We start from the raw sequence: 26,792 nt of genomic DNA, 5'->3' as shown, positions 1-26,792 counted from the left end.
CTCAACTACGTTTGGTAATGCTCATCCTGACATGAGGACACCTCTGTGTGCCTGGCTATGAAGTGACAAATGGAAAGGTCTGAAGATTAAGCACATGGAAAATTCTCTGTACTATCTTGACAATTTTCCTGTATCCTAGTGTTTTAAGTTTATTAGAAAGTTTAAGAAAAGTATATAGCAAGGTAAAATAGGCAGTTTCTTGCTATTAGTAAAAAAAAAAAATTAGTTGAAATTACTGACAAACCTGTACTAGAGGAGGAAAAGGTGTTTAGGACTATTATATGCTTAATTGTCATTTGATTAGGCTTTTGGGGAGCAGTACTGGGCTTTGTAGGCCGGCGCTCTGCCACTTGTGCTACATCTCCAGCCCAACTTTCTGCTGGCTGTTTTGGACATACTGTAGACTCTAGTGAACTTTTCTGCCTGAGCAGGCCATGAACGGCAGTGCTCTAGATCTAAGGCTTATTATTTTTTAAGCCTGATTAAATTTAAACAATTTGTTAACAACTTCTAACTGCTCTTAGAATTCAATCCAAAATCCTGACCACAGGGTCCAACATAATGTGGCTACCACTTACCTTCTCAATTTATAACACAGCCTATTTCCAGTCTTCATCCAACACACGGCTTTCTATTCTAAAGCCTATAAAGCATCAAAACTTTCCCATTCTGCCCTTATCTGGTGGTATGGTTTGTACTGTAGGGCAGCCAAGCATTTCTTACGCTTGTGACTTAATAATATAAACTCCCATTTTACTCATGATTCTAAGTCAGCAATCTAGACTGATCTCACCTGGGACAATGATGCATCTAAAGTCAGCCATCAGTTAAGACTCATACAGGTGACTAGTGGCCATGCATCTGGCAGTTAATGCTGGCTGTCAGATGGGCCAAGTCTTCCTATTAGGGAAGCCTGGGCTTTTTCACATGGTTGCAGCAAGGTCCAAACTTGAGAAAAGCATTTATCTGATCAAGTTACAAGACTACTCCACATACCAGTAGTAGGTAAGAAGGTTGCGTCTTTGATGGGAAGAACAAAGTAAGACTATGCAGCCATCTCAATTTGACCCTACTGCTATTTTTTTTATTAATTCACCCTTTAAAATACCTTTTTCTGTCAAGTGCCAGTAGATCATGTTTGTAGTCCTAGTTATTCAGGAGGCTAGGATTGGAAGATCTCAGTTTGAAGCCAGTCTGAACAGGAAAGTCTGAGATGCTTTTCTCCAGTTAACCACCAAAAGTCAGAAGTGAAGCTATAGCTCAAGTTAAAAAGACTCAAGGATAGTGCCAAGACCTTTAGCCTAAGTCCCAAGACTAGAACAACAATATGTGTGTATCCCCCCCCCACCCACCCACCCGAGTTGAGACAGAGTTGGCCTCCAACTCGCATTCCTCCTGCCTCTGCTTCCCATGTGGGGGAATACACGTATACACAGAGCCTTCCCTAGTGCTTGCAGTTGTCCCCACTAACTTTTCCAACCCCCCATCACCTCAGGATTCTGTTTTACATCCCTCCCATCACCATAGTTACCCATTTTTTCACTGTTCACTTATATTTTTCCAGTGAGTTAGGGACTAACCTGTCTGTTCACCCCTAAAATCTAGAACACAGGCTCTGAAAAAACATGCAGGCAATTCACACACCTTATTTTACAACAGGGAAAACAACTAAATTATTAATCCAAATAGTAAAAGCACTTTAATAATTGCATTTCAGGAAAAACAATCTAAATGGAAATAAGACTTTTAATACAGGCAAGAAAATGAAAGATCTACTTTTTCAGGTGCAAAGCAGAAAAATTACTGATTCTTTTCCAAGTGATTTAAGTTAGAGCTTCAGTTATCAGCTGTAATAACATTAAGATAGTAGCATTAAGTTTAGAAATGAGTGGTTTATTGAACAAATCTCTTGTCCCATTTTGTTAGGGAAGCTTTGCATGGGAAAGTTCAAGAACTTCTATTTTTCACTCCCAGTGTGTCAAGGCAGTCAACTTGTCAGCCTCTAGTCCCAAACACCAAACCACTGGAACTCACAGCAGGGCTCAGGATGAAGCTGGACTATTTGGACCCTGCCTGTTCCCCATCAGAGACACAGAGGAGGCTGTTCTATAAAGAACGATGTAGTTTATTCAAAGACAGATCACATCATCAGAATATTTTTCCATTTTATTTTATTTTTTATGAATGGCAGATCTACTCAAGATAATTATATTCAGTTTAAATAAAGACTTAAAAGACTTTTACATACAAAAATGTACAAGTTCAAACTTTTGTGTACTGAGTTACAAAACTTGAACAAGCATTTAATAAAAGAGCACACTTAAGAACATTTGACCATTTGTTAGCTTCTAAAAAGTACTGAAGTTCTACATTAGTAGAGGAAGCTGTTACATACATTTATGATTTAATCTACTGGCAGTTTTACTTAATGTAAGTTTTAAAAAAATCATTGCTATTCAATGACTCTCTAGATCAGCTTTAGAATCATCTCTCAAAATCTAAGTCAACCAAAACATTTCAAACAAAAATTCCAATTCAGAAGAATTTAACACTAGCAAATATAGCAAAGCATCAGAGTAGCAGCGAACCTATTTTCCAAAATGGCTGTTAGCTATCTAGAGGAAGAAGGTTATCTTGGAAAATTGTACTGTTGTAGGAAGCAATTTAGTGCCTGGGCTGCAGGTCCTGAGACTGCACAAACCACATGGCAGTCTGTGATCCCTCAAGTTTCAGAGGACTGGGGCTCAGTCTATTTCTACCCTTTACTGAATGTGTAGGGCCAGCAATGACTTGCAAATCTCAGACTGATGCTAGAGAATCTAGAGAATCGAGGAATAAAAGAAAGAAAAAAATATAATGGGGGAGTGGAGGGGGCAGGAAAAGGTAGAAGAGAATTAAAAAAGAATAAACTAACCTGCTAACACCAGGTTGTGGTACCTCACAAGTCACCTCTTAACTTTAATCTTATTCATTGCCTAACCTAGTAATAAGATAACTGGCTCTATTGGAATACAGAACCAAGAGCAACACAAAGATTATTCCAAAGTGGTTCACCATTCACATCAAATCTTCCTAAGCTTTTTCAGGACATCCGAGGAAAATACAACTTAAAAGCTAAGACTCCCAGTGGTGCTGTGCCCCAGATTTGTAGCACTAGGCCTGCTTCACTATGTGAGCGAGCCAGTGGCGGATGAGCAGTTTCCACATGCTGCAGAAGGCATGGCACTCACTCTAGGATGGGGGAAACATGTAAAACAGTGCACTGCAGCACTCCTCACCTTTCAAACTCATAACAGTTCAATAATATGCTGCTAGAAAAGCACTGACTCTGATGTTCATAATATAAACTTCAATTTGAAGCAACAATGTTACACAGTTCAGCTGTTATTATCAACCTACTCTGTAAGTTTAAAAATATACAAATTAAAAATTAATTTCAGAGTAACTAAAAGTTCTCACTGACTTAAAATCGTCAAATTGCTAACTCTCCTAATTAAGAGAGAAATACAAGTGGAAGCTGAAGGATAACTGAATACAAAATATAATTTGTCATTCTACCTAAAACCTGAACTTTTAAATCTTAATATTTATGGAGAGAATCACAGTTCTCATCCACAATATGCATCAGCCATCAAGTTAATAATATAGTAAAACTTACTATAGCATCAATAATTTATGTAACACTAATATACATATCCATTTTGTCTTATGTGTTATAGACTTAGTCCAGAATAAAGGCAGAGCTGATTAAAAACTCTAGGGTTAGAACTTACCTGTAAGGCTGAATTAATTTTTTGTAAGGCTACTCACTAGCTGAACAAGTTGTTTTAACAAATTGAAAGAGGAAAGAGATTCCTCTAAAACTCACTGGAAAAGGGTCAACCTCAATTTGAAGATATATATATATATATTAAAAAAAGTACAAAGTATCTTTTGCTCTTGGTTAGAAATACATAGCAGAAAAGTAGATACTAAAACTCTTGAACATAATGTGAATACTATTTTCTCATTGCCTTCCATTATATTGGAAGTGACAGTCTCACGCACAAAAAAAAAAAAAGAAAGAAAGAAAACCTCTTTCCTACATGGGATAGTTGTGTGGGAAGTTGTATGTGTTACACAACAGGAGGCCTCAGTCTACTAGAAGTCCATTCTCCTCTGCAGCACCATGCAGTGAATTTGGATTCCAGCAGCCTCTCTACTGCATACATCAGAGCAGACCTTTTGCCCCTCACTACCACACTTTCTGTACTCTCCCAAGTAGAATTCTATGGCTCCCCATCAATTCTCTAAACTTTCTGCTACCAAGTGCCATCTCTAACATGATTACTCAGCCTGAAGATTTTTAAATCAACTTCATTTTTTAAGAGATTAAGCTCCTAGAAGGGAATAATAGCTAAACTCAGAGTGAGATCACAGGCTACTCACAATAGAGTAGGCAGGACTGCTACAAGACAAGGGATGCTCCAGACAGCTCACAGCCAATCCTACAGTATGATCTCAGGGGGAGGAGCGGCAGCAAGGAGGAAGCACTGCCTTTCCTTTTGCTTTTTATAGGAAGAAGCAATATAAGCAATTGAAGAAAGCAATTTTATCTGTACATTCGCAATCGTTTTCTAGCAGTATTTACCAAGATGCTTTCTTTGGTGAATCCTTGAGGATGCATGTGGTAATATTTACTAAAATGCTGTAATGAACTATTATAATGCTTAGGAAAGCAAATTAACAGAAATGGTAGTGAACTACTAAAGTATTTGCATTAAAAAAGAATCTCAAACTTCTTCAAAGACTCTGAAGGAAACTAGTAATTCCTAAAGTTGGTTAAATGTTTTATGCCAGGTCTGCAGTTAATGATTTGAGCAGGACCAATTTAAATGATGTATATAAAACCATTATTTAACAAAGAAATTCCTAATCAAGATGTGAGAGGCAAGAAATTTTTTCAAGGGAGAGAGAAAAGACCTTATCTTCTTAAGAAAATTCTGCAATAACCAGAATCTCTGTCAATACTGTCAAATGTATGTGCACTTGTTTGAAAAACTTGTTACAGTTATATTTACATTTTTGGAAACATCCCTTCATGGCCATGTAACGTGTTGTATCTTCCTCTTTGCTTCTGGGGGCTTCAGGATAGTCTAATAAAATATAAGAAGAAAACAGTTCATTCCTACAGTTCATTTTCATTTCAAGGACAGCTAATAAACATTTAAACCACCAAGGTTTACTACTACTATACTAATAGAAGATCATTGCTGCCACCTAGTGGGATTATATGTTGCAAGTTTTGGGAAACAATAAGCCTCCTCTGGTTTCCATGTTTCTTTTTTTACAAATGTATACACATCACTGTATACTTAAAAGATACCTGGGCTTAGCCCTTATCCCGCAACTAGTAAAGTCAGAATACACAAGAAGCAGAGGTATGAGGCTGTGAATTCTCTGACTTGATTTTCTGGAGTATCCTTAGGTGAGCCACATGGGGGCTAAAAACTGATTGTTCTAGACCCATTTCCTCTGCCTACTCACCTCCTCTTTCAACTTTACAATCCATACCCAGTGAGATATCTTGACAGTATGAGAAATAACTCACATTGTATGTAAATTGTGTGTGCTTATATCTCAAAAAGTCTTTGAGGCTCTCTCATTACAGTATTTGAATTAAGGCTTATTCTTCTAGCTCATTCCATATACTGTTCCTATCTCCCACAAAAGTGTCTGAAGTAAGAATGGAGGCAATTAGCCACAGCAATAAGACAAGATGCAGACATAAAGGGGATCCAAATAGGGAAAGAAGAAATAAAACTCTCCCTCTTTGCAGATGACATGATCTTGTACTTAAAGAATCCCATAGACTCCACTCCCAAATTACTCAAGCTGATTCAAAACTTTGGCAAAGTAGCAGGGTATAAAATTAACCCTCAAAAATCAATGGCTTTTCTGTATGCCAACAATGAGAAAAGTGGGGCTGAAATTAGGAAAGCAACTCCATTTGTAATAGCCCCACAAAAAAATAAAATACCTAGGAATTAACTTAACTAAAGAAGTGAAAGACCTCTATGATGAAAACTTTAAAATCTTGAAAAAGGAAATCAACACAGAACTAAAAAAATGGCAAAGCCTCCCATGCTCCTGGATTGAAAAGATTAACATCGTGAAAATGGCAATACTTCCCAAGGCTATCTACAAATTTAATGCAATACCTATCAAACTTCCAACCTCATTCTTTAAGGAAACAGAAGAGGCAATCCAAAAATTCATATGGAACAATAAAAGACCCCGAATAGCAAAAACGCTCCTCAACGGAAAGAACACTGCTGGAGGAATATCAATACCAAATTTCAAACTCTACTATAAAGCCATAGTAATCAAAACAGCTTGGTACTGGCACAAGAACAGACCTCAATGGAATAGAACCAATGGACCAATGGAATAGAATTGAAAACCCAGAAATGAACCTATAGACCTATAGCCATCTAATCTTTGATAAGGGAGCTAAAAAAATAGAATGGAAGAAAGACAGCCTCTTCAGTAAATGGTGCTGGAAAAATTGGCTAACTACTTGTAGAAAACTAAAGCTAGATCCTTATATATCACCCTGCACCAGAATCAACTCCAAATGGATCAAAGACCTCGGAGTCAAAGCAGACACTCTGAAAACATTACAGGATGGAATAGAAGAAACCCTAGGTCTCCTTGGCGCAGGCGGAAATTTTCTGAATAGAGACCCGGAAATACAACAAATCAAAGAAAGGTTGGACAAATGGGATTGCATAAAGTTGCAGAGCTTCTGCATGGCAAAGGACATAGCTAGCAAGATCAATAGAAAGCCCACGGATTGGGAGAAGATCTTCACTAGCCATACAACGGACAAGGGTCTCATATCTAAAATATACTTGGAACTCAAAAAATTAAATCCCCAACAACAAATCCTCAAAGAAACAACTTCCCAATAAATAAGTGGGCTAAAGACTTAAAGAGAAACTTCTCTGAAGAAGAAAGAAGGATGGCCAATAGACACATGAAGAAATGCTCAACCTCCCTAGCCATAAAAGAAATGCAAATCAAAACAACACTGAGATACCACCTCACCCCAGTTAGAATGGCAAAAATCAAGAACTCTAATAACAACAGATGCTGGAGGGGATGTGGACAGAAGGGAACCTTACTTCATTGTTGGTGGGAGTGTAAACTTGTTCAACCACTTTGGAAAGTAGTATGGAGGTTCCTCAAAAGACTCCACATAGAGCTCCCCTATGACCTAGCAGTCCCACTTTTGGGCATTTACCCAAATGTTTACAAACAAGACCACACTAAAGCTACCAGCACAACTATGTTTACTGCAGCATTATTTACCATAGCTAAGATCTGGAACCAACCCAGATGCCCCTCAGTAGATGAATGGATCAAGAAAATGTGGTATATATACACAATGGAATTCTATGCCTCCATCAGAAAGAATGACATTGCCCTATTTGTTAGGAAATGGAAAGACTTGGAAAAAATTATATTAAGTGAAGTAAGCCAAGCCCAAAGAAGCATAGGTCCTATGATTTCCCTTATTTGCAATATCTAGTATATGTATGAGTCAAGCAGAAAAGGCCAGATAAGGTGGTGTTAGGAAAATGAACCCTAAGATATGTATTTTAAATGTTTTTTTCTTTCATGCATCTGTTTCTAACACAATTATAAGATTATTTCTTTGTTGCTTTGTATGTCCCTCCCCCACAGTATAACCCCTGCTTTCACTGTATTTGATGTGGGTATAATTTGTGGAGGGGAAGGGGAAAAACAAGTCGTTTAAATAAGGATACAGGTGGACCTGTTGCAACAATGAGAAGTACAAGTTGTCATGTCAAAAACGAACTTTACAACTTGGTGGGGGGGGAGGATTAGGTGGGGGTGGAGGGAGGATGGGAAGGGATGGGAAGGGTAAACAAAGGAGGAAGCTACAATGCTTGATAAGAAATGTACTCACTATCTTGCCCACGTAATTGTAACCCCTCTGTACAGTATTTTCACAATAAAAAAAAAAAAGAATGGAGGCAATGTGTGTCTGGAATCAAACAGACCTGGCTTCAAACTACATTCTGGTCACTTATTAACCCTGAACAAGTTTGTATACTAAGTAACTGATATCCTATACTAAGCATATAAGATCCCAGCATCCAAATACTTCAATACAGTAGAATACACATAACAGATTCCCTTAACTTCTCTTTCTCCAAAGCTAAGTATGTGTGCAGGGTAAAACAGGAAAGTGGTAAATATTAGAGGAGATCCTAGTGTGGGTTTTTTTTGCTGGTACTGGGGCTTGAAATCTGGGCCTGGATACTGTCCCTATGCTCCTTTTGCTCAAGGGCTAGCATTCTACCACTTGAGCTACAGTTCTATGTCTGGCTTTTCCTGTGATTAACTGGAGATAAGTCTCACAGACTTTCCTGCCTGGGCTGGCTTCAAACGGTGATCCTCAGATCTCAGCTGCTGAGTAGCTAGGATTGTGGGCATGAGCTCCTGGTGGCTGGCTCTGGTGTGAGTTTCTGGAGAAGGAACTCAGGGGCCTGGAGCTTGCTAGGCAAATACTCTTATCAGATAAACCATACCTCAACCATCTGGTGTAGTTTTAAGGTAAGTTCAAACAGACTTAAGGTTAAAGACCAAATGCTACTTCATGTACGACCTTGGACAAATTACTTACATCGTAAGCCTTAGTAGTCAAGTTCTCTTTTTACTCTCAATATTTCTCTCTCTCTCTCTCTCTCTCTCTTTTTGTTGGTTGTAGAACTTGAACTCTGGACCTGGGCACTGTCCTTGAGCTCTTCAGTTCAAAGGTGGACACTCTACCACTTGAGCCACAACACCACTTCCTAAGTATTTCTCTTTTTCAGTCCCAAGATAGTGGGAGGAGCTCATGAGAAAAAACAAGGAAAAGCACCTCACTATAAGTATTTTAAGCAGAAATAAATTGACACGTGAATTTGTGAGATGTGTGTGTATACACACATGCATGTACCAGGCCTATGGCTTAAACTCTGATCCTTTTGCTGCTTACTTGGCTTTTCTGCTCAAAGGGTAAACAGAAACAAATTGAGTACAGTCTCAAAACCAAAAATCATCATGGATTTTTAAATTCTAGGCCTCAAACATATAAATAATTAGACACAGAAATCAGACAAATTAAAAGTAGGTGCCACTGGCTCAGGACTTTAATCCTAGTTACTTAGAAGACTGTGATCTGAGGATTGTGGTTCAAAGCTAAGCCTGGGTAGGAAAAGTCCCCTGAGACTCTTATCTCTGATTAACCACCAAAAAATGGGGCTCAAGTGGTACAGTGGTAGCCCTGAGCACAAAAGTTCAGGGACAACACCCAGGGACTAAGTTCAAGCCCTAGGACACACACACACACAGACACACAGACACAGACACACAGACACACAGACACACAGACACACACACACAGATAAGATTATTAAAAGGTTCAAGAGGCATTGCATTCAAACTGCAAAGTTAAATGGGCCACATATACGCTTTCTCTTGGGCACTGGTGAGCCTCAGGCCTGACCCTTTGGATCTCTAGTACAGTTTGAAGAGGGGTTAGCACTGCATAGGCTCTGAGTTGGGCAGTAACTGCTGATGCAACTCAAGAGGCTGTGAAGGAGTCAAGGTGCATAGCAAAGCAAGTGAGTCTAGGGAGTCCTGAAGTACCCCTAGGTTCCAGTGAGTGCTTCTGCCCTCAAGAGCCATTATGCCTTCTCTTAGGATACCCTGTGGAGATAGGTCTTACTGGATAACCAGTCCTTCACGAATGTTATACTTGGGTTGGACAGTGGTGATCAACATGGCTTGGAGCCCCAACTTGTGGGCTGGAACCTCAGCTCTTGGCCACAGATGCCCTAGTTACAGGTATGGGAACTGCAGGAAGCACATCTATCATCTAATTGTTTATTTCATGCATACATATTTACTCTAGATCCTCTTGGAGGTGCTGGGTTTTGCGGTCTTGATTATTCTGCACAGGGGTCTTATATTTTACCTGCTTTAAAATAGCTTGCAGGGCCACTGGTCAGCCTTTATCTGGGAAACATATAATTAAGTGTATAATAGTTCTACTGGAAATTGTACATGCTAACTATCCTAATACGGCCTTTAACAATCAGTGCAGTTTTGCCAGGTGCCAGTGGCTCACACTTGTAATCCTCGCTGCTCAGGAGGTTCAAAGCCAGCCTGGGCAGGAAAGTCTGTGAGATTCTTATCACAAGTAAACCACCAGAAAACCAGAAGTGGTGCTGTGGCTCAAGTGGTAGTGCACTCGCCTTGAGCTAAAGAGATAGGAGACAGCGCCCCGGTCCAGAGTTCAAGCCCCATTACCGACAAAAAGAAAAAAAAAAATCAGTGCAGTTCTGAAGGAAGAGCCTAAACTAGCTATATTGCGTTCCTGACAGAGGAGCCACCTGACCTCTGTATTATCAGAGTGACCCTTCTTTTTTCCCCTCTTACCCTTACCAGAAAGAGAAGTTAATTATCAAAATTCTGTTACAGTTTGATGAGGAGACAGGTTTTAATCTCTATACAAAGGATCCCATGTCTGGGTGTTTTCAAGTCATGACCCACCAAAGAAAATAAACCTATCTTCAACTTACCAAACCAAAAGCAAACAAAAGCAAGCAAGTAACATAGCTGACGCATCTTGGACTACAAGGTGGACTGCTCTAATTTTATACTTTGCATGGCAGCCATACACTACTTACCACAGCTTCTGCTTCTTCTTTAGGAGCAGCTCGCTTCAACTTCACAGGTGTAGTTGCAACAGGGGACAAAGGTGGTGACTTCATGGGACCTGAAAGACTTTTCCTATGCGTTAAGTCATGGTTTGGTTTATTGTCATTATTGTATTCCATCTTATCGTTCGTAGGCAAATTGGAAGACAAAATTAGGGTTGAAACACCTGAAGAGGAATTTGATAATTTTTGAAAGGCATTACTGGGAAAGCTTGCCTGAGGGGGAGGCTTGAGTCGGTCATTGTCTCCATTCTCTGTCCTTTTCACTTTGATGCATGTACTTGTTGAGTTTCCATCAAACACAATAAGGGGTCTTTTCCTTAACCCATCTACAGTGTTACTCCTGAAATCAAAGAAATGCACCTTTGAAAAATACCATCTGGGATGGAAAAACAATTTACTGGAATTCAAAATTAAATCAATAGAGATTTACTGATGAGTCTTTTTTTTTTTTTTTTTTGTCAGTCATGGAGCCTGAACTCTGGGCCTGAACACTGTCTCTCAGCTCTTCAGTTCAAGGCTAGCACTCTACCACTTCCAGCTTTTTCCGCTTATGTGGAGCTGAGGAATCGAACCCAGGGCCTCATGCATGCAAACAAAGCAAGCACTCTACCACTGGACCACCTTCCCAGCCAGATGAGAGTCTTTTTAGTGGGACTACTAGAAACTTGATGTCCTCTGTAAAAGAAATAAATTTCTGGGGCTGGGAAGATGACTCAATGGTAGAGTGCTTGCCTTGCATGCATGAGAGCCTGGGTCTGATTCCTCAGCACCATATAAGCAGAAAAAGCCGGAAGTGTCACTGTAGCTCAAATGGAAGAACACTAGCCTTGACCTGAAGAGCTGAGGGGACAGTGCCCAGAGTTCAGGCCCCATGACTGACCAAAAAAAAAAAAAATTCTAGTAATTTATTTTAATTATAAAATGTTTATTTAAAAAGAGCTCTATTAGATACATAAGATATAGCTATTTTTGAAACATCTATTAACCACTAAAAGCTAAAGCATAAAAGAATTTCCAAGTAACAACAAATAATGGATTAATGATATGGTTATCTTGACCATGTCATTTTAATTATTTTAGAATATTAACCCAAGTCGGGCGCTGGTGGCTCACGCCTGTAATCCTAGCTACTCAGGAGGCTGAGATCTGAGGATCTCGGTTCAAAGCCAGCCCGGGCAGGAAAGACCGTGAGACTCCTATCTCCAATAAATCACCAGAAAACCAGAAGTGGCGCTGTAGCTCAAGTGGTAGAGCGCTCGCCTTGAGCTGAAAAGCTGAGGGACAGCACCCAGGCCCAGAGTTCAAGACCCACGACCGACCGAAAAAAAAAAAAAAGAATATTAACCCAGCCAGGCAGGGGTGGCTCATGCCTATAATACTAGCTACACAGTAGGCTGAGATCTGAGGATTACAGTTCGAAGCCAGTCAGGGCAGTAAAGACCATGAGACTCTTTAACCAAAGAGTAGAAGTGTGGCTCAAGTAGCATAGCACCAGCCATAGGAGAAAAAAGCCAGAGAGAAGCCAGGTGCTGGTGGCTCACACCTGTAATCTTAGCTACTCAGGAGGCTGATCTGAGGATTGAGGTGCAAAGCCATCCCTGGCAGGAAACTCTGTGATACTCTTATCTCTAATTAAACACCAGAAAACCAAAAATGGAGCTGTGGCTCAAAGTGGTACAGTGCTAGCCTTGTGTGAAAGAGCTTAGGAGCAATGCCCAGACCCTTGTTCAAGCCCCACAACCAAGGAAAAAAAAAAAAGCCAAATAGAAAGCAAGAACAAAACCTACATAAATATACCAAGACTAGCAACTTTAATAGGAAGCTATGTAAGTCTTCTGTTTAGCTTCTAAAAAAAAAAAATCACATTTCCTTTTTTAATAGTAAAGGCAAAAAGCATTCAATTGTGCTAGTATAGATTTCTTGGGTTTTGTTTTTTTTAAGGCTCTGGTCTTGGGGCTTGAATTCAGAGCCTGGGAGCTGTCCCTGAGTTTTCATGCTCAAGGCTGGCACTCTACCACTTGAGCCACAGCTGTACATCTGCCTTTTGGTAGTTTGGAGATAAAAGTCTCACAGACTTTCCTGCCTCGGCTGGCTTCAAACCACAATCATCAGATTCTCAGTCTCCTGAGTAGTCAGGAGTGAGTACCAGTGTTACTCAATCAGATAGTTCTTTTTACAACAGATTTATGAAAAAAATTAACATGCTAAAAGAACTTGAGTAATCATTCAACAAGAATATATCAGCCTTGCCACTCAAAGTGTTGCTCAAGAACAACAACAACAACACCCTTTTTGTTTTTGCTAGTCCCAGGGCTTGAACTCAGTGTCTCCCTAGCACTCTACCACTTGAGCCCACAGTGCCACTTCCAGCTTTTTCTGTTTATACAGTACTAAGGAATCGAACCCAGGGCTTCATGCATGCTAGGCAAGCAATCTAACACTAAGCCGCATTCCCAGCCCCAACATCAGCACCCTTTGGGAGCTTTAAGAAATGCAAAGTCTAGGAAGAGAAATGAGCATCTTAAAACCAACATTTTAGCAAGATTCATAAATTGCCTGCCAAGCTCACCAACTCTTGGGTTACCAGAGTATCATTTGGTAGAAGATGAAAAATTGGCTCATATAGGTTCAACCCAAGGTTTAACACGGAAGTTGGAGGAACATGGTCCTCCTAACTGACATGACCATGAGCATGTTACAGCACTTTCCCAAATCCCAATTTCTCTGCAAATAATAACCAGTTCAACGATACAAGATATCTCAGATCCTTCTAACTTGAATAGTCTCATTCAAGGAGCAAATTACAATTTGTGTGGGTGGTTTTGTTTTTGTTTTGTGGTGTTAAGGGACTGAAACAGAGCCTTATCTATGTGACGAAAGCACTCTGTCATTTGAGCTAAGCTCCAGACCTCCAAACTACGAATGTTTAACATAGAGCCAAAGATTCTTTCAAAAATAATACTAAGGGACTGTTATATGAAGTTCTGCTTTGAAGGAACCTCTACCTAAGCACTGAGAGTGTTTCTTTCCAGTGGCTTACACTTATAATCACAGCTACTAAGGAGGCTGAAATCTGAGGATCTCAGTGTGAAGCCAGCAAGGGCAAGAAAATCTTTGAGACTCATCTCCAATTTACTATCCAAAAGCTGGAAGGACAGCTGTGGTTCAAGTAGCAGAGCATTAGCCTTGATCACAAAAGCTCAGGATCATCTCCCAGGCCCCAAGTTTAAGCCCTAAGAGCTGCACACGCAAGCAAGCGTGCATGTGTGCACACACAGACACACACAGGCAGACAGACAGACAGACACACACACACAGTTTCTTACTCTCACAATGTGCTGATAAAGACAATATTGCCTGAATAAAAACCAGAAACAGAAGGTATATGCAACACAACTCATGAGGCACACTAACACTGTTTTTTTCACCAACTAAGCAAGGAATTTTCCCTTATGTTTTTTTTTAGTTGCTAAAAGTACAGTGCCTGATTCATTTTAAACAATAAATACTTTTTTTTCTTAAGTTTAACTGGGGGAAAAATACAAAACTTTACGTATGTAAAATAAAAACTAGAGCCACTAACGGTACCTTTTAGTCTCATTTTTTATCTCATGTAGTTCTCTTTTTTTTTCCATCATTTTCCCCCATCGATTCTTTGGCAAATCCCGCTGAGGCAATGGTATAGCATGCTGGACATAAAGATCAGTAAGGTTGTCTTTGTTTATTCTGACATCATTTTCAACAGCTATGTTCTTCTGTAGGAAAGGAAACAAAAATAATTTCAAAACAAAATCTTCATTTAAATAATTACCTAACATGGTAAAACATGAAATAGCAGATGATAAAACCATTTTCACAATCTTGAATCTTTTTTACACACACTTTCCTAAGTACACTAAGGCACTATTAGATGTGGTATTAAAGATAAAGTACTAAAAATATTGGGTTCTGCCTCATCTAAAGACAGTGATCACATTTCTTCACTCTAACCAAGACTGCTGTGTAAGAAACTAGTTAGCCTTCCCCTCAGATTGCTGAAACGGAGGCTGTCTCATCCTATATGCTATGCTACATGTATCTCTAACCTCTAATGTAGAGGTTGTTGTTTGGGGGTGGAGTTTTTTTTGGGGGGGGGGGAGGTAGAGATTGATGCCAGAGTTTTGTATATGTTAAGCATAAGTCTTTTTAAGTTACAGTCCAGCTCCTGTTTTGCTTTTTAAAAAGAGAGTCGCAACCAAGATTTGAAATACCACAGAAGCAAACTGCAGTTCACTTTCTGATGACAGGAAAAATAAGGCCTTCCAACAGCCTTCCCTTCCCTTCCAAGTACCTTCTATATACTAATTCCTACCAAAATAACTTCAACCATTCTCCTGTCCTAATTTCTTCTGGGTATCAAGGAAAACATACAGCCAAGGTAGAGGAATAGTTGTGGAGACAATGAAAATACAACAGGTTCTACAACTCACAATCCAGAACATATTTGGACAAGTAAGAAAATGTAGAAATGTCCTCAGTCCTTTTTTTTTTTTAAGTTTTAAGACAAAATTTTCTTTTTGCTCATACAGAGTACTACTGCTGATTTTCATCTAGCATTCACTCAGAAGCTGGGTAATCCTAAGTGATGTCCCTTAGATTTTTTCACTCAAGGCTGGCATACTACCATTTGAACCACACCTCCACTTCCAAATATTCTGGTTAATTGGAGATAGTCTCTCAAACTTTCCTGACTTCAAACCTTGATGCACTTGTAAGTGTAGCTTTTACATGTGAAAAACTGACCAATATATGTCTCTCCCATGAATAATAAAAGAGCAGATAGGATCTCAATTACTAGGAATAAGATCATAATGGGACACATACAACAGTGGGACACATACATCAGTGTAGTTAATAAGTAGGAAAAATTTACTCTTCAGATCAGACTTCCTCACTATGACCTTCAATGATCAGGATTTTTTATCCTTTCCATCCCTCATTTTTCTCATCTGAGAAATACTCTCGTAATACCTCATAAGGCTATGGTCCGAGCGATGAGATAATCCACCAACAGTAAATGTCCAACAAATGTTCGGCTGTCACTACCAGAATTTCTCAGCTGATTATTATTTTTCACATGTGAGCTGGTTATTCAATGTATCCTATCAAGGAGCAAATTTCCTTTTGGTTATTGATATGAATTAGTTGTACAGGTGGTTTCATGGAGACATGTCCATATACACACACAACACCAGGATCATATTCATCCCCTCTCTTTTCTCAAACCAGCCCTCAGATCCCAGCCTCCTGAGTATCTAGGATTACAAGCATGAGCCACCAGGGCCAGGCTCTGGAGGTTCTATTGGAAAGCATGCCCAGAGGATTGACAGGCAGGAAATAGACTTCAAAAAGCACTGCTTTAGAACAATGGTTCTCCAAGTGTTATTCTTGAACTATCAGCCAAATACTGGTTTAAAAATGCAACTTTTCAGCTACATTCCAAATTTGCTTAATGAACAATGACAACTGAGGGCAGAGCCCAGAAAATTGTGGGCTCCCAACAGGCCCTTGACCATTCTGAAATGCTCCAAAGCTTGAGAACCATAGGTAGAAGGTCACTTTTAAAATGATCTACTTAGCAAGAAAGCTTCAGATATAGTACTGAAGGAAAACTACATGGAAAACAAAATATACCATATAAAACCTTATGGAAACTTTCCTTAATTTCTACCATTTTAGCTTTTTCCCGCCCCTAACCCTCAGCTTTTTCTATTCAAGGCTAGTGCTCAACCACTTGAGCCACAGCTCCACTTCAGGCTTCTGGTGGTTACTTGGAAACCGGAATCTTGTGACCCAGCTGGCTTCAAACCACGATCCTCAAATCTCTGCCTCCTGAATAGCTAAGATTATCGAAGTGAACCGTACCAACACCCAGCAACATTTTTGTGTTTGCTCCCTATCACAGGCCACAGCTGGTGACAAGCGTGCACGACATGGAGAGCCCAGAATTCTCCTAACTCTGACATTTATACCTAGTGAGTAATGTCTTTAAACGAGACGAAATGCACCGCTTCTCAGATGTTTTCCAGCCTCGAGGGCCCACGATTTCTCTTCTCCAAGTCTACCCTCCTTTTCCCCCATACTGCTGCCGGGGCTGAAACCCGGTGCCCGGGCGCTTCTGTGCGGGAGGCTGGCATTCTACAACTTGAGCGGGAGCGACACGGACGGCTCTGTTGTTGTTGTTGTTTGGTAGTTAAGCGGGCTCTCCTGCCTCTGGGCTGGCTTTGAACTGCGATCCCCCAGGATCTCCACCTCCAGGGTCGGTAGGGTGACAGACACGAGTCCCTCGGGCGCCCGGGTCCAATTCCTCCCACTCCGTGCTGCGTTCCCCGCCGGTCCTCCGGCCCTACCCTCACCCACGGACTACGGGGGTGACCCTGATGGATGAACTCCGAATCCCGGCAGGTCCCGATCATCCAGGCGCGCCTCGGTCGGCGCGGGAGGCCCAGGGCAGCCCGGACCGGTCGGGGCGGGCGGAGGGCGGCACAAACCCGGAGGGGCGCGCCCGGGGCGGGTGGCCTGCCGTCCCCGCGGACTACTTGGAACAGACCCGCCCGCTCCCCCTGTCCTCCGCCCCAGCGCGTCCAACCTGCTCTAGGGTGAGGAGAAGGAACTCCTGGGACAGCAACTCCGGGTGCAGCAGCAGTTCCGAGTCCGCGGAGCCGCGGCCGCCCACATCCCCCGCCATGGTTTGTCGCCTGGAGACCCCGTCGACTACCCACAGAGCTCCGCGGAGGAGGCGTCCCGGAAGTGACGTGAGGGGGCGGGACCTCTACTGTGAGGTCACTCGCCGCGCGACCGATGACAGCTTTCGGGCGGGCCCCGCGCTTTCCAGTGTGGAGGGGGGGAAAGCGGGACTTTAGATGAAGAAAAGATCGGTATGCCAGGAAGGGGCGTGCAGGGCGAAGTTCACTCAGACTGCCAAATCCTGTCAGTCAGATCCTGCGGGAAGAGAGGGGGAGACGAGTCCCGCCACCCTGTCCTGCCTGGTCGCGCCTCCTGTGACGTTCCAGGGCCCTGGGGCCAAGGCCCAAGGGCTTCCCAAAGGGATTCTCGGGTCAGCCTGGAGCGTGTCGGGCCAATAGGGTCCTCCTGTGTCTGAAATTGCCTTGGTCCGTCTTTCCTTCCCTCCCTCCCTCCCCTCCTCTCCCTCACTTTCCCTCCCCCTCTCCTTTTCTGTCTTTTATATCGTGTACCACCTAATTGGCCTGTAAGCCAGAGACTTTGTCGCATTCATTCGCTGTTAACTTGAGTGCCCGGGACTTCAACGCTCAAATATTTGTCCCCTGTTTAATATCGGTTTAGGATTAAGAGGGATGAATCAGATCCTGGTATTGTATACCTATATAGACAGGTCACCATGAAACCCTCTGAGTACAGCTAATACCAATAACAAAAGAGAAAGTTGCTCCTTGAAAGGATACATTGAATAATAACCAGCTCACACGTGAAAAATAATTACCTGAGAAACTGGTCGTGATAGCCGAACGTTTGTTAGATATTTACTATGGTTGGATTATCTCATCCCTCGGACCAATGAGGTCTTACCAGAGTATTTCTCAGATAAGAAAAATGGGAGTTCGAAAGGATAATTTCCTGATCATTGAGGTCGCAATGAGGAAGGCAGTAGGATCTGAAGAGTAAATTTTCCCTACCTATTAACTACATTGACGTAGAAGTATTTGGAATATATTATATGTGTCCCATTATGATTAATTCCTAGTAATTGACTTGAGATCCTATCTGCTCTTTCATCATTAATGGGAAGTCATATGTCCCCAATTTTTTTACATGTTCATCATCCAAGACTGGTATGTGGAATGATAAGATGTTTTTTCTTTCTAGTTTATTTTTTTAAAACTTGTTCTGGTTTAAGAGGTCTTTCTTGCTTTGGCCTGAGCTTTCCAGATTTTTTTTTTAGGGACCAAATTTTCAACCAGATGCAGCTTCATCCAGGGTGTGTGTCTGTGTGTGCATGCATACTGATACTATGGCTTAAATTCAGGTCTGGGCAGTATCCCTTAGCTTTTCTTTTTTAAAAAAAATATCTTTATTGAGATTAAGTGATTACATAAATTTCACAGTATTGTGAGATAGTGATATTTAAAGACATGAACACATTTTAACCTTTACAAGGCAAATTGTCATTATCCTGGTCTATGTTTGTGAATTCCATGAGCTTTGACAGTACAACTATTTCTTCCTCATTGGGTGATATGTGCATTTCTTTCCTTTTGCTTAGTGTAAGCTGTTCCCTTTTCCCCTCACATTCCCTCCCTCCTGTCACAGCCCTTGAGTTGCTTAGTTCGTTTTCTTCAATGTCCAGTGCAGCTGATGGTCCCCTCTTATATATTTCTCCCTGTTTCCTTCGATTCTGTGCCCTCCTCCTAGCTTCCCTCAGATGTGCACATATATATACACCACATATTAGGTCAAGAACATGGAGTCATTTAGAAATGATACAACACATTGAATGGAAGTCCTTTGTTTCATGAGTCCTATTTACTATGTCATATCTCCTTGAATTTTGGATTTAACATCCACCTATCAGGGAGACTATGTACCATTTGTCTCTCTGCTCCTGGCTTACCTCGTTCAAATGATTTGTTCTAGTTCCATCCATTTCCCTGCAAATACCATTATTTTGTCCTTTCTAATGGCTCCATAATATTCCATTGTATATTGGTACCACAATTTTTTGATCCATTCATCTGTAGTGGGGATCCCTTAGTTTTTCATTCAAGCCTCTATCACATTGGCTACAGCTCCACTTCTGGATTTTTGGTGGTTAATTGGAGATAAGAGTGTCATGGACTATTTTGCCCCACTGGCTTCAAATCTCAATCCTCAGATCCTAGCCTTCTAAGGTAGGAAGAGTGAGCCACTGATGCCCATGCAGTTATCTTTGGGACTCACTGTTAAAGAGCATGCTCAGCACATATAAGCCCTTGGGTTCAAACCCAGCATTCCCCCAAACAACAACAACAACCCTGTCTTAATAATTTATTTCATCAACGTTGAACACCAAATTGTCAAGAATATTTTTAAAAGCCATTTGTTGGTGACACATGCCTGTAAATCCTAGCTACTTAGGAAGGAGGATAATAATCTGAGGTTTCTGATTTGAAATCTCCTGGAGCAGACAAATTGGAGACTCATCTCCAATTAACCAACACATGCAGAAGTGGAAGCAAATGGTAGAGGCCAGCTTTGAAGAAGCTGAGTGAAAGCATAGGCCATGTGGTCAAGCTCTGGTACTGGCTTGTGTGTGTGCACACACACATACACACTTTTTTTTTAATGGTTGAATGTTTTATACTTATAGAAAGACACAGAAAATAGCAGAAAGCCAGATAGTGCCACTCCTTGCCTGAAGCTTATGCACTCACATGAAGTGTGAAGAAGGTAGGAAGGTGGAAAGTAGCAAAGGTGGAGAATCCCTTGTGTCTGTGCATCTCTTCATCAGCCTCCATTTTCTGTTAGAGCTCATCCTTTTCACATAAAATACTTCTACCATATCTGGCATGGGCCCAGAAGCTATTTGACAAATATTAAGAGGAAATTAATAATTCCTTTGAAAACCATATATATTGATACTTGTTCTTAAATGTAACAGAAAAATGAGCAATTTAAAATTAGCTTATGCAGGGTCTGAGAAGGTGGCTCAGTGGTAGTGTTTGCCTTGCATGCATGAGGCCTTGGGTTCGAATCCTCAGCACCACATAAGCAGAAAAGGCAGAAGTGGCACTGTGGCTCATGTGGTAGAGCGCTAGCCTTGAGCTGAAGATCTGAGGGACAGCGCCCAGGCCCAGAGTTCAGGCCCCACAACCGACAAAAATAAATAAATAAATAAATGAAATGAGCCTATGCAGATGTTTGAGCACGTTGTGTAATCTAGGTGGTTACCTAGTAGTGCCTGTCATTTATGACTTAGACTCTTGAGTAAGTTTTGGTAGGTGTTTTTAGGTAGAATCCAGTGGAGCTGTGAATCAAGCAGCAGAACCCACCCTCGAGTGAAAAAGCTAAGGCCGGGGAGTTCAAGCCCCAGGGCCCGCCTAAATAATACCCTGCAAACCTCAGGGACTGGCGTTCGGCCCTGGGCCTGGACCAGCGGAGGGCCTGCTGGTCCCCAAGGCGCAGCCCAGTCGGGACCCAGCGCTGCTAGGCAGCAGCGGGACGCAACCTCCGGGTCTCCGTCCGTCCGTCCGTCGCTTTCACTCGTCCACCCGCGTCCGCCCGCGGGGCTGCGCTGAGCCTCCGCCTCGCCCACTGCGGCGCCGTCAGCCATGGCGCGGGGGACGGAGGGGGCCAGGCCGCGTGTGCGCGGAGCTCGGGCCGGCGGGCGCGGAGACGCCCCGTGACCCCAGGCCGCCGCCGCCGGCCCCGGCCGCGCGCGCTCCCCCGCGCACGCTCCCCCCCTCCGTGAGCAGCAGGGCTCGGCGCGGGCGCGGCCGCCGGGGCCCGGACGCGCGGCCGGGGCGGGGACGGCCGGGCTGGCGGCCGGGCGGCGCGGGGCCGGCGAGCTCCCGCCCTCCGCCGGCGCCGGGCGGCGGCCCACGTGACGGGAAGCGGCGGCGGCTGGGCCGGCAGCCCAGGAGCGCCGCGGGCCGGAGCGGGCGCGGGGCCCCAGGCCGCGGGCGGCGGGCGGGCGGCGCGGGACGGCGGGGTCGGGCGCGGTGAGTTCGCCGGGAGGGGAGCGTCGGGCCGGGACGGAGGGGGCGGGCGGCGGGCTCGGGGCCGGGGGCGTGGGGGGCGATCGCGGCGGCGTGCGCGCCCCGGCAGGTGGGGTGGGGGGCCGGCGCGGAGCCCGCGTCTGCAGGACCCGAGCAGGTGTGCGGGCGTGCGGGCGCGCGGCGCGGGAGGCAGGTATTCCTTTTGGGGTGAGCGAGTGAAATGTTCCCGCGGGAGTGCGATGGGCGGCCGTGAACGAGGGTGTAACGTGTGTGTGTGTGTGTGTGTGTGTGTGTGTGTGTGTGTGTGTGTGTGTGTGTGTGTGTGTCCCGGGGCAGAGTCCCGAGCCCTCGTCCTTGATTGGGGATTCTGGAGGGAGAGGGACAGAAGGACAGACCCCCCTGCCTGCACCCATGCGCCTCCAGTCCTCGGTGTGGAGCTGAGGTTTCCCTTCCTTCCTTCCCTGGATTTAAAAGAGCTGAAATTCTGGGTCACACTCAGGCCCGAATTATTCCCAGAACTGGAAAGACTAGGTAGGCTAGGGAGTGTTACCCCAGAAGACCTAGGCTGGGGTCAGCTGTACCCCTCACGGCTCTTGCGGGCAGGTGGAAGTTGGTCTGCTTCCTTTTCTGTGTTACACAGGGATGGTTGGTTATTTTTTGACTGGGGGTTGTCCATTAGTCCCAATCCGCGCTTTTGCTTCTGTGCAAGAGTTGGTGGGTGACTCCAATCTTGGCTACTTTGGGGCCCTACCTTGGGGAGCACAGAGTGTGCCTTAAGTGTGTATCCTGAGAGAATTTTATCAGGTGCTTTTGGCAGATGTCTGGCCATTAGGAAAGAAGGCAGAAGAGGTGGTGAGTGTGGTGGCAAGTTAAGGCCCTGAGAAGGTGTTGAAGGAGGATCCTGCTGCCAGTATGGGCTGGTCCACCTGGAATCAGGAGAACCCTATGGAGAGGCTGCGTGGTGCCAGCTACTTCCTGAAGGTAGTGGACAGCCTTCTCTCTTTTGGTCAGCAGAGCTGGTGGACAGCTGAGGACACACAGCTTCATGGTCATGGTCAGATAGGAAGGAACATTGGGCCAGCTGCTTCCTTTTCTTTTTCCCTTCATTTCTGCTAGCCAAGCAACTTCAACAGTCGTCACAGCTGCCTCCTCCATGTGTAATAAAAAGCTGCTTAGGATACAAGACACAACACTGACCAAAATTCCCTGGAACCTGCCCTCCCCCATCTGTGAAATGGAACTGTTGCTCCAGCTGTGATGAGGGCTATGAGTTCAAATCCTACTCCTGCCCTTCACAGCTCTGACCTTTGGTCAATTTACTGGTCAAAACAAGGGTGCCATTACACAAAGTATATGAATTCTAATAAGAAAATGTATATGGACAGTACCTGACTTAGAGCCTGGCACTTGCTAGGGGCATAAAAAATTGTTACCAACTATAAATGAGAGTAGAGAGCTATGTTTCACTTGGATCTGAAAAATGTATGATTTTTATGTTGGGATTAGCTTTGAAGCCAATGAATGCTTTGCCCTAGAGTAGTTGGACTTGTGACTTCTGAATTCCAATTGGCTGTACACATCTGAACTTTCTCTGAGTGGCATTCCTCTGGTCAGAGGGACAGAGCTGTTTACCACGATACGCTCCTAGGATGGATTTAGCTTTGGCCTGAGCTTCCCAGAGACAGATTTTTAAGGGACTTATTCTTCAACCGAATGCTATTGCATACAGTTTTGTGTGTGCGCGCGCACACACACGCGCCGAGACTGTGGTTTAAACTTAAGAGTCTAGGCACAATCCTTTAACGTTTTCACTCAAGCTTGGTGTTTTGCCACTTAGCCATAGCTTCACTTCCGGTTTTTTAGTGGTTAATTGAAAATAAGAGTGGCATAGACTTTTCTGCACCAGTCAACTTCAAATCTTGATCCTCAGATTCTAGACTTCTGAGTAGTTAGGATTACAGACATGAGCCACTGGCACCTGGCTTCCATCCAGTTGAAGGGATTGAAAAAGCATAGAACCCACTATTTAAGAATACTGTATTTCCTAGGCTTTATTTGCAACTAGCATTTCTGATTCCTTTTTAAAAAGGGAGGAGGGAGTTCTTATGGCCTGTTCCTTTATGATAATGTTAAAATTTTGTGATCCTTTAAGAAAACTCAAGGAAATTCTACTAACAGTTTAAGCATCATCTTCATCTTGGTCTGAATCCAGACCTCATTAGAAATACATTAAAGTAATCATTTGTGGCAGCCAGGTGTTTGGATTCTGCTGAATAATTTGGCTCAGCTTTACGACTCAGCTCCTCTGTGGCAAACCTGACCCGTTTTCTTTATTAAAAAATATGTAACTACTCAATGAATGTAGAAATAACCAACTCAACTCAAGGGTTGCCAAAATGAGATTGTATTTGGAAATCTTATGGATGACTGGAGAGCAAGATCTTCACAGTCAATTAGCTGCTGCTGAGTAAATTAAAGATTCAAGAAAAATAATGTGTGTGAATGAGGATACCTTCCTGGTGTCTTATATGCAGGTGGCGATTTTTTTGTTGCTGTTTGCAGGCTCAGTATTGAGAAAGATGTTATGAAATAAATTCCTTAGAGACCTCTGTTCTCACTCTATAGCTTTCGCCTCCTCAGTCTCCTTCAGTTATAACTGTTGATAAAACTTAGCATGTATATGATATGTACATTCATCTACACATGTGCATACATCACATATTCACAATATATGTGTAGTGCATATTTATGGTATGTGTATATTGTGTACTTTGTGTGTGTGTGTGAGCACACATACAGTCATCCTTTACTCTCCATGGGGAATTGATTCTGAGGACCTTTACAGATAGCGAAGTATGTGGATGCTTAAGTCCCTGATATAAAATATAGCATAGTATTTGCATAAAATAGACACACGTCTTCCTGTATACTTTAAACCATCTGTAGATGATAGACAATACCTAATACAATGTAAGTACTATGTAAGACATTATTATAATGTATTGTTAAGGGAATAATGACAAGTAAACATGTTTAGTATAAGACTTTTTTTTCCTGATACTTGGTCAAATCCACAAATGGGGAACCCAAGAATGTTGGGTTGTGCATATTTCTCTATATGAAATAATTTTGGGGTGCTGGAGGTATGGCTCAGTGGTAGTAACTGCTTAGCAAGTATATGAGACCTTGAGTTCAAAACCCCAGTATTAAATACATATATATGTATATATATATATATATATATATATATATATATATATATATGCTGGTAGTTTATGCCTTTAATTCTAGCTACTTAGGAGGCTGAGATCTGAGGAACAAGTTTTGAAACGAGCCCAGGCAGAAAATACTCACGACTCTTATCTCCAGTTACCCAGCTAAAATCTGGAAATGGAGGCATAGGTCAAGTGGTAAAGTGCCAGACTTGAGTAAAAAAGCTAAGGAAGAGTGTAATGCCCTGATTCTGAGCCCTAGTATGGGCACAGTAATTAATTTTAGTCATTATGCCCCAGAAAAAAGATACCAATCACAAATAGTTACTTACAGTTTTTATTTCATGATGTCATCAAGATGACAGGTTAGATATTAAAATGTTAGACTTTTAGCTCTCCCCTCCTCTCCTATCCTCTCCCTCTTGAAATTGATTCGTTGTGCTTAAACTAGTGAAAGCGTTATTATCTCTTTCACACTCACTCACATGCTGGTCAAGTGCTGCCTTAATTTTCAGAAAAGAAAAAGTGGTACAGGCCAATAAATTTGTTGTTGATTTCTAATAAATTTCAAGATTATGCCGTTAAACAGATGTTTATCAGACTTGGAAAACACCAGGCCAGCCTGGAGTGCCATTCAATAACAATAACAATTGATGTTACATAAACATATATATTCTATGTTGGTAGAAAATCTATAAGCACATAGATTGTCTCTGTCTGATTTACAGCAAGGCATGTAGAACAGTAAGATTCTGCTTTTAGACCTACACTAGAGAAGCAAGAGTTCTGCTGATCTCTAGTCCTTTTTGGGATGAGCTATATCAGTCACTTTAAGGGCCCTCCAAAATTCTTGCTTGGAGTTGTTGCTTTGACCAGGAGGATCAAATATGTAGAGAGGATCTGAAATCATACTTTTCCCTCTTGATACCCTGGAAAGAATGTGGCTCTGGAATTAGAGAACTTGAATAGAAATCCTTGTGTTATGACGAATAACTTCGTAGCCTTGGGCAAGGCACCTGTTATCTCCATGCCTCCATAGTAGTGTTTGTTCTGCAGCGTCATTGAACGAAAGAAAGCAAATGGCAATATTGAGGGTCAACATCTGAGCTAACACATCACTCTGGGGCTTCCAGGAGGGGCAGCTAAGGGGTCTTCAGGGATGCTGTCATATGATGCTTTTGAGCCACCAGCCTATGCATACATCCAGTATGTCTACAGGCTTGAAGCAGCCTTTGTCTATATATGATAGATGTCTGAATGGTGTACATACACATGTTATGGGTACATCTTAGCATCTGCCATTCCAGGCTTTGAGCTGCTTTTGCAAACATATGGTACATATACAGATAGTATGTATAGCTAATGTGTGTATATCTGGTGTGTCTACTGTCCAGATTTGGAAGCAATGTGACACCTAGTTAAGGGCATGTACCTTGTAGTTAAGCTTCCTAGATTGGAATCCCAGCTGTCCACCTACTGGTTGTGGCCTTCAAACCTTCTAGATGCACTTTCCTTCTTTGTGGGCCAGAAGCAGTGGGATAACAGTATAGAAGAAGTGTATGATGGAGTCCAAATCCCTGTGTACAGAGGAGACATTGACTCATCTAGGATTTTAAGGAATACCCAAACCACAACTAGAACTCAGAATTCCTAATTAATTGAAATGTGGTCATGTACTGTGCTCACCATTTATTGTGACTCACTGCCGGGACAGCCCAGGTGAGCTCTAAGGCCTTGGTCTTCACAGACGGCCTCAGCGCTTCCCAGTCCCAGTGCTCATCCTCAGAGCCTCCCAGTGTTCATAGTCTTCTGACCCCAGCAAGAGTCAGCTCCCATTATCCCCATCTAGCCTAAGCCCTTATGTGGGAAGTATTTCAAAGGAGCAAAAGCCCAAACAACACCTCTCTCTCTCTCTTTTTTTTTTGGCCGGGGGGGGGGTGGGGTGAGGTGGGAGGAAGTAATAGAATTTTACTATGTTGCCCAGGCTGTTCTTGAACTTGTCACAGCTCAAGGGATCCTTCACTTCAGCTTGCAAGTGGCTAGTATTACAGAGCTTCTAAGCTCTCCTCTTTGAAATGCATTCTCAAAAG

The 26,792-nt window shown here is 42.7% G+C and overlaps 2 protein-coding genes across 3 annotated transcripts in view; one reads left to right on the top strand and one right to left on the bottom strand.

Moving 5' to 3' along the window:
* Positions 1 to 1,384: 1,384 nt before the first annotated feature.
* Positions 1,385 to 17,549, bottom strand: CUNH2orf49 (chromosome unknown C2orf49 homolog). Of its 2 annotated transcripts, XM_069988619.1 has the most exons (5): positions 17,407 to 17,549; positions 14,367 to 14,533; positions 10,746 to 11,118; positions 5,061 to 5,135; positions 1,385 to 2,106 (listed from the first exon to the last, which is right to left on the bottom strand). In XM_069988619.1, exons 1-4 carry the CDS (start codon positions 17,503 to 17,505, stop codon positions 5,079 to 5,081), a joined length of 696 nt encoding a protein of 231 aa, XP_069844720.1. In that variant the 5' UTR covers positions 17,506 to 17,549; the 3' UTR covers positions 1,385 to 2,106; positions 5,061 to 5,078. The 2 variants fall into 2 exon arrangements, with proteins under 2 accessions (XP_069844720.1, XP_069844719.1); XM_069988618.1 differs by lacking the exon at positions 1,385 to 2,106 and having other exon boundaries at positions 2,162 to 5,135.
* A 3,904-nt stretch (positions 17,550 to 21,453) lies between these two features.
* Tgfbrap1 (transforming growth factor beta receptor associated protein 1) overlaps positions 21,454 to 26,792 on the top strand; it is a 63,803-nt gene continuing 58,464 nt past the window's right edge. Inside the window, exon 1 of the mRNA XM_069988616.1 lies at positions 21,454 to 21,493. The gene's annotated coding sequence lies outside the window, so the exon portion shown is untranslated. The remainder of the gene's footprint in view (positions 21,494 to 26,792) is intronic.

This window comes from Dipodomys merriami, unplaced genomic scaffold, assembly GCF_024711535.1.
Source record: "Dipodomys merriami isolate MVZ:Mamm:240054 unplaced genomic scaffold, mDipMer1.0.p SCAF_36, whole genome shotgun sequence".
NCBI classification, from domain to species: domain Eukaryota; kingdom Metazoa; phylum Chordata; class Mammalia; order Rodentia; family Heteromyidae; genus Dipodomys; species Dipodomys merriami.
The sequence above is the reverse complement of the archived record's forward strand: the minus strand, read 5'-3'. Positions and strand labels throughout refer to the sequence as shown.

What these genes read in the sequence shown, in the direction of transcription:
- CUNH2orf49 (XM_069988619.1), bottom strand. Translation starts at nt 17,505, where the DNA reads ATGGCGGGGGATGTGGGCGGCCGCGGCTCCGCGGACTCGGAACTGCTG. An exon ending in TTCTCCTCACCCTAGAGCAG is followed by an intron (nt 14,534 to 17,406) that starts GTTGGACGCGCT and finishes CCTTTCCTACAG; the next exon opens with AAGAACATAGCTGTTGAAAA. An exon ending in ATAAAAAATGAGACTAAAAG is followed by an intron (nt 11,119 to 14,366) that starts GTACCGTTAGTG and finishes CTTTGATTTCAG; the next exon opens with GAGTAACACTGTAGATGGGT.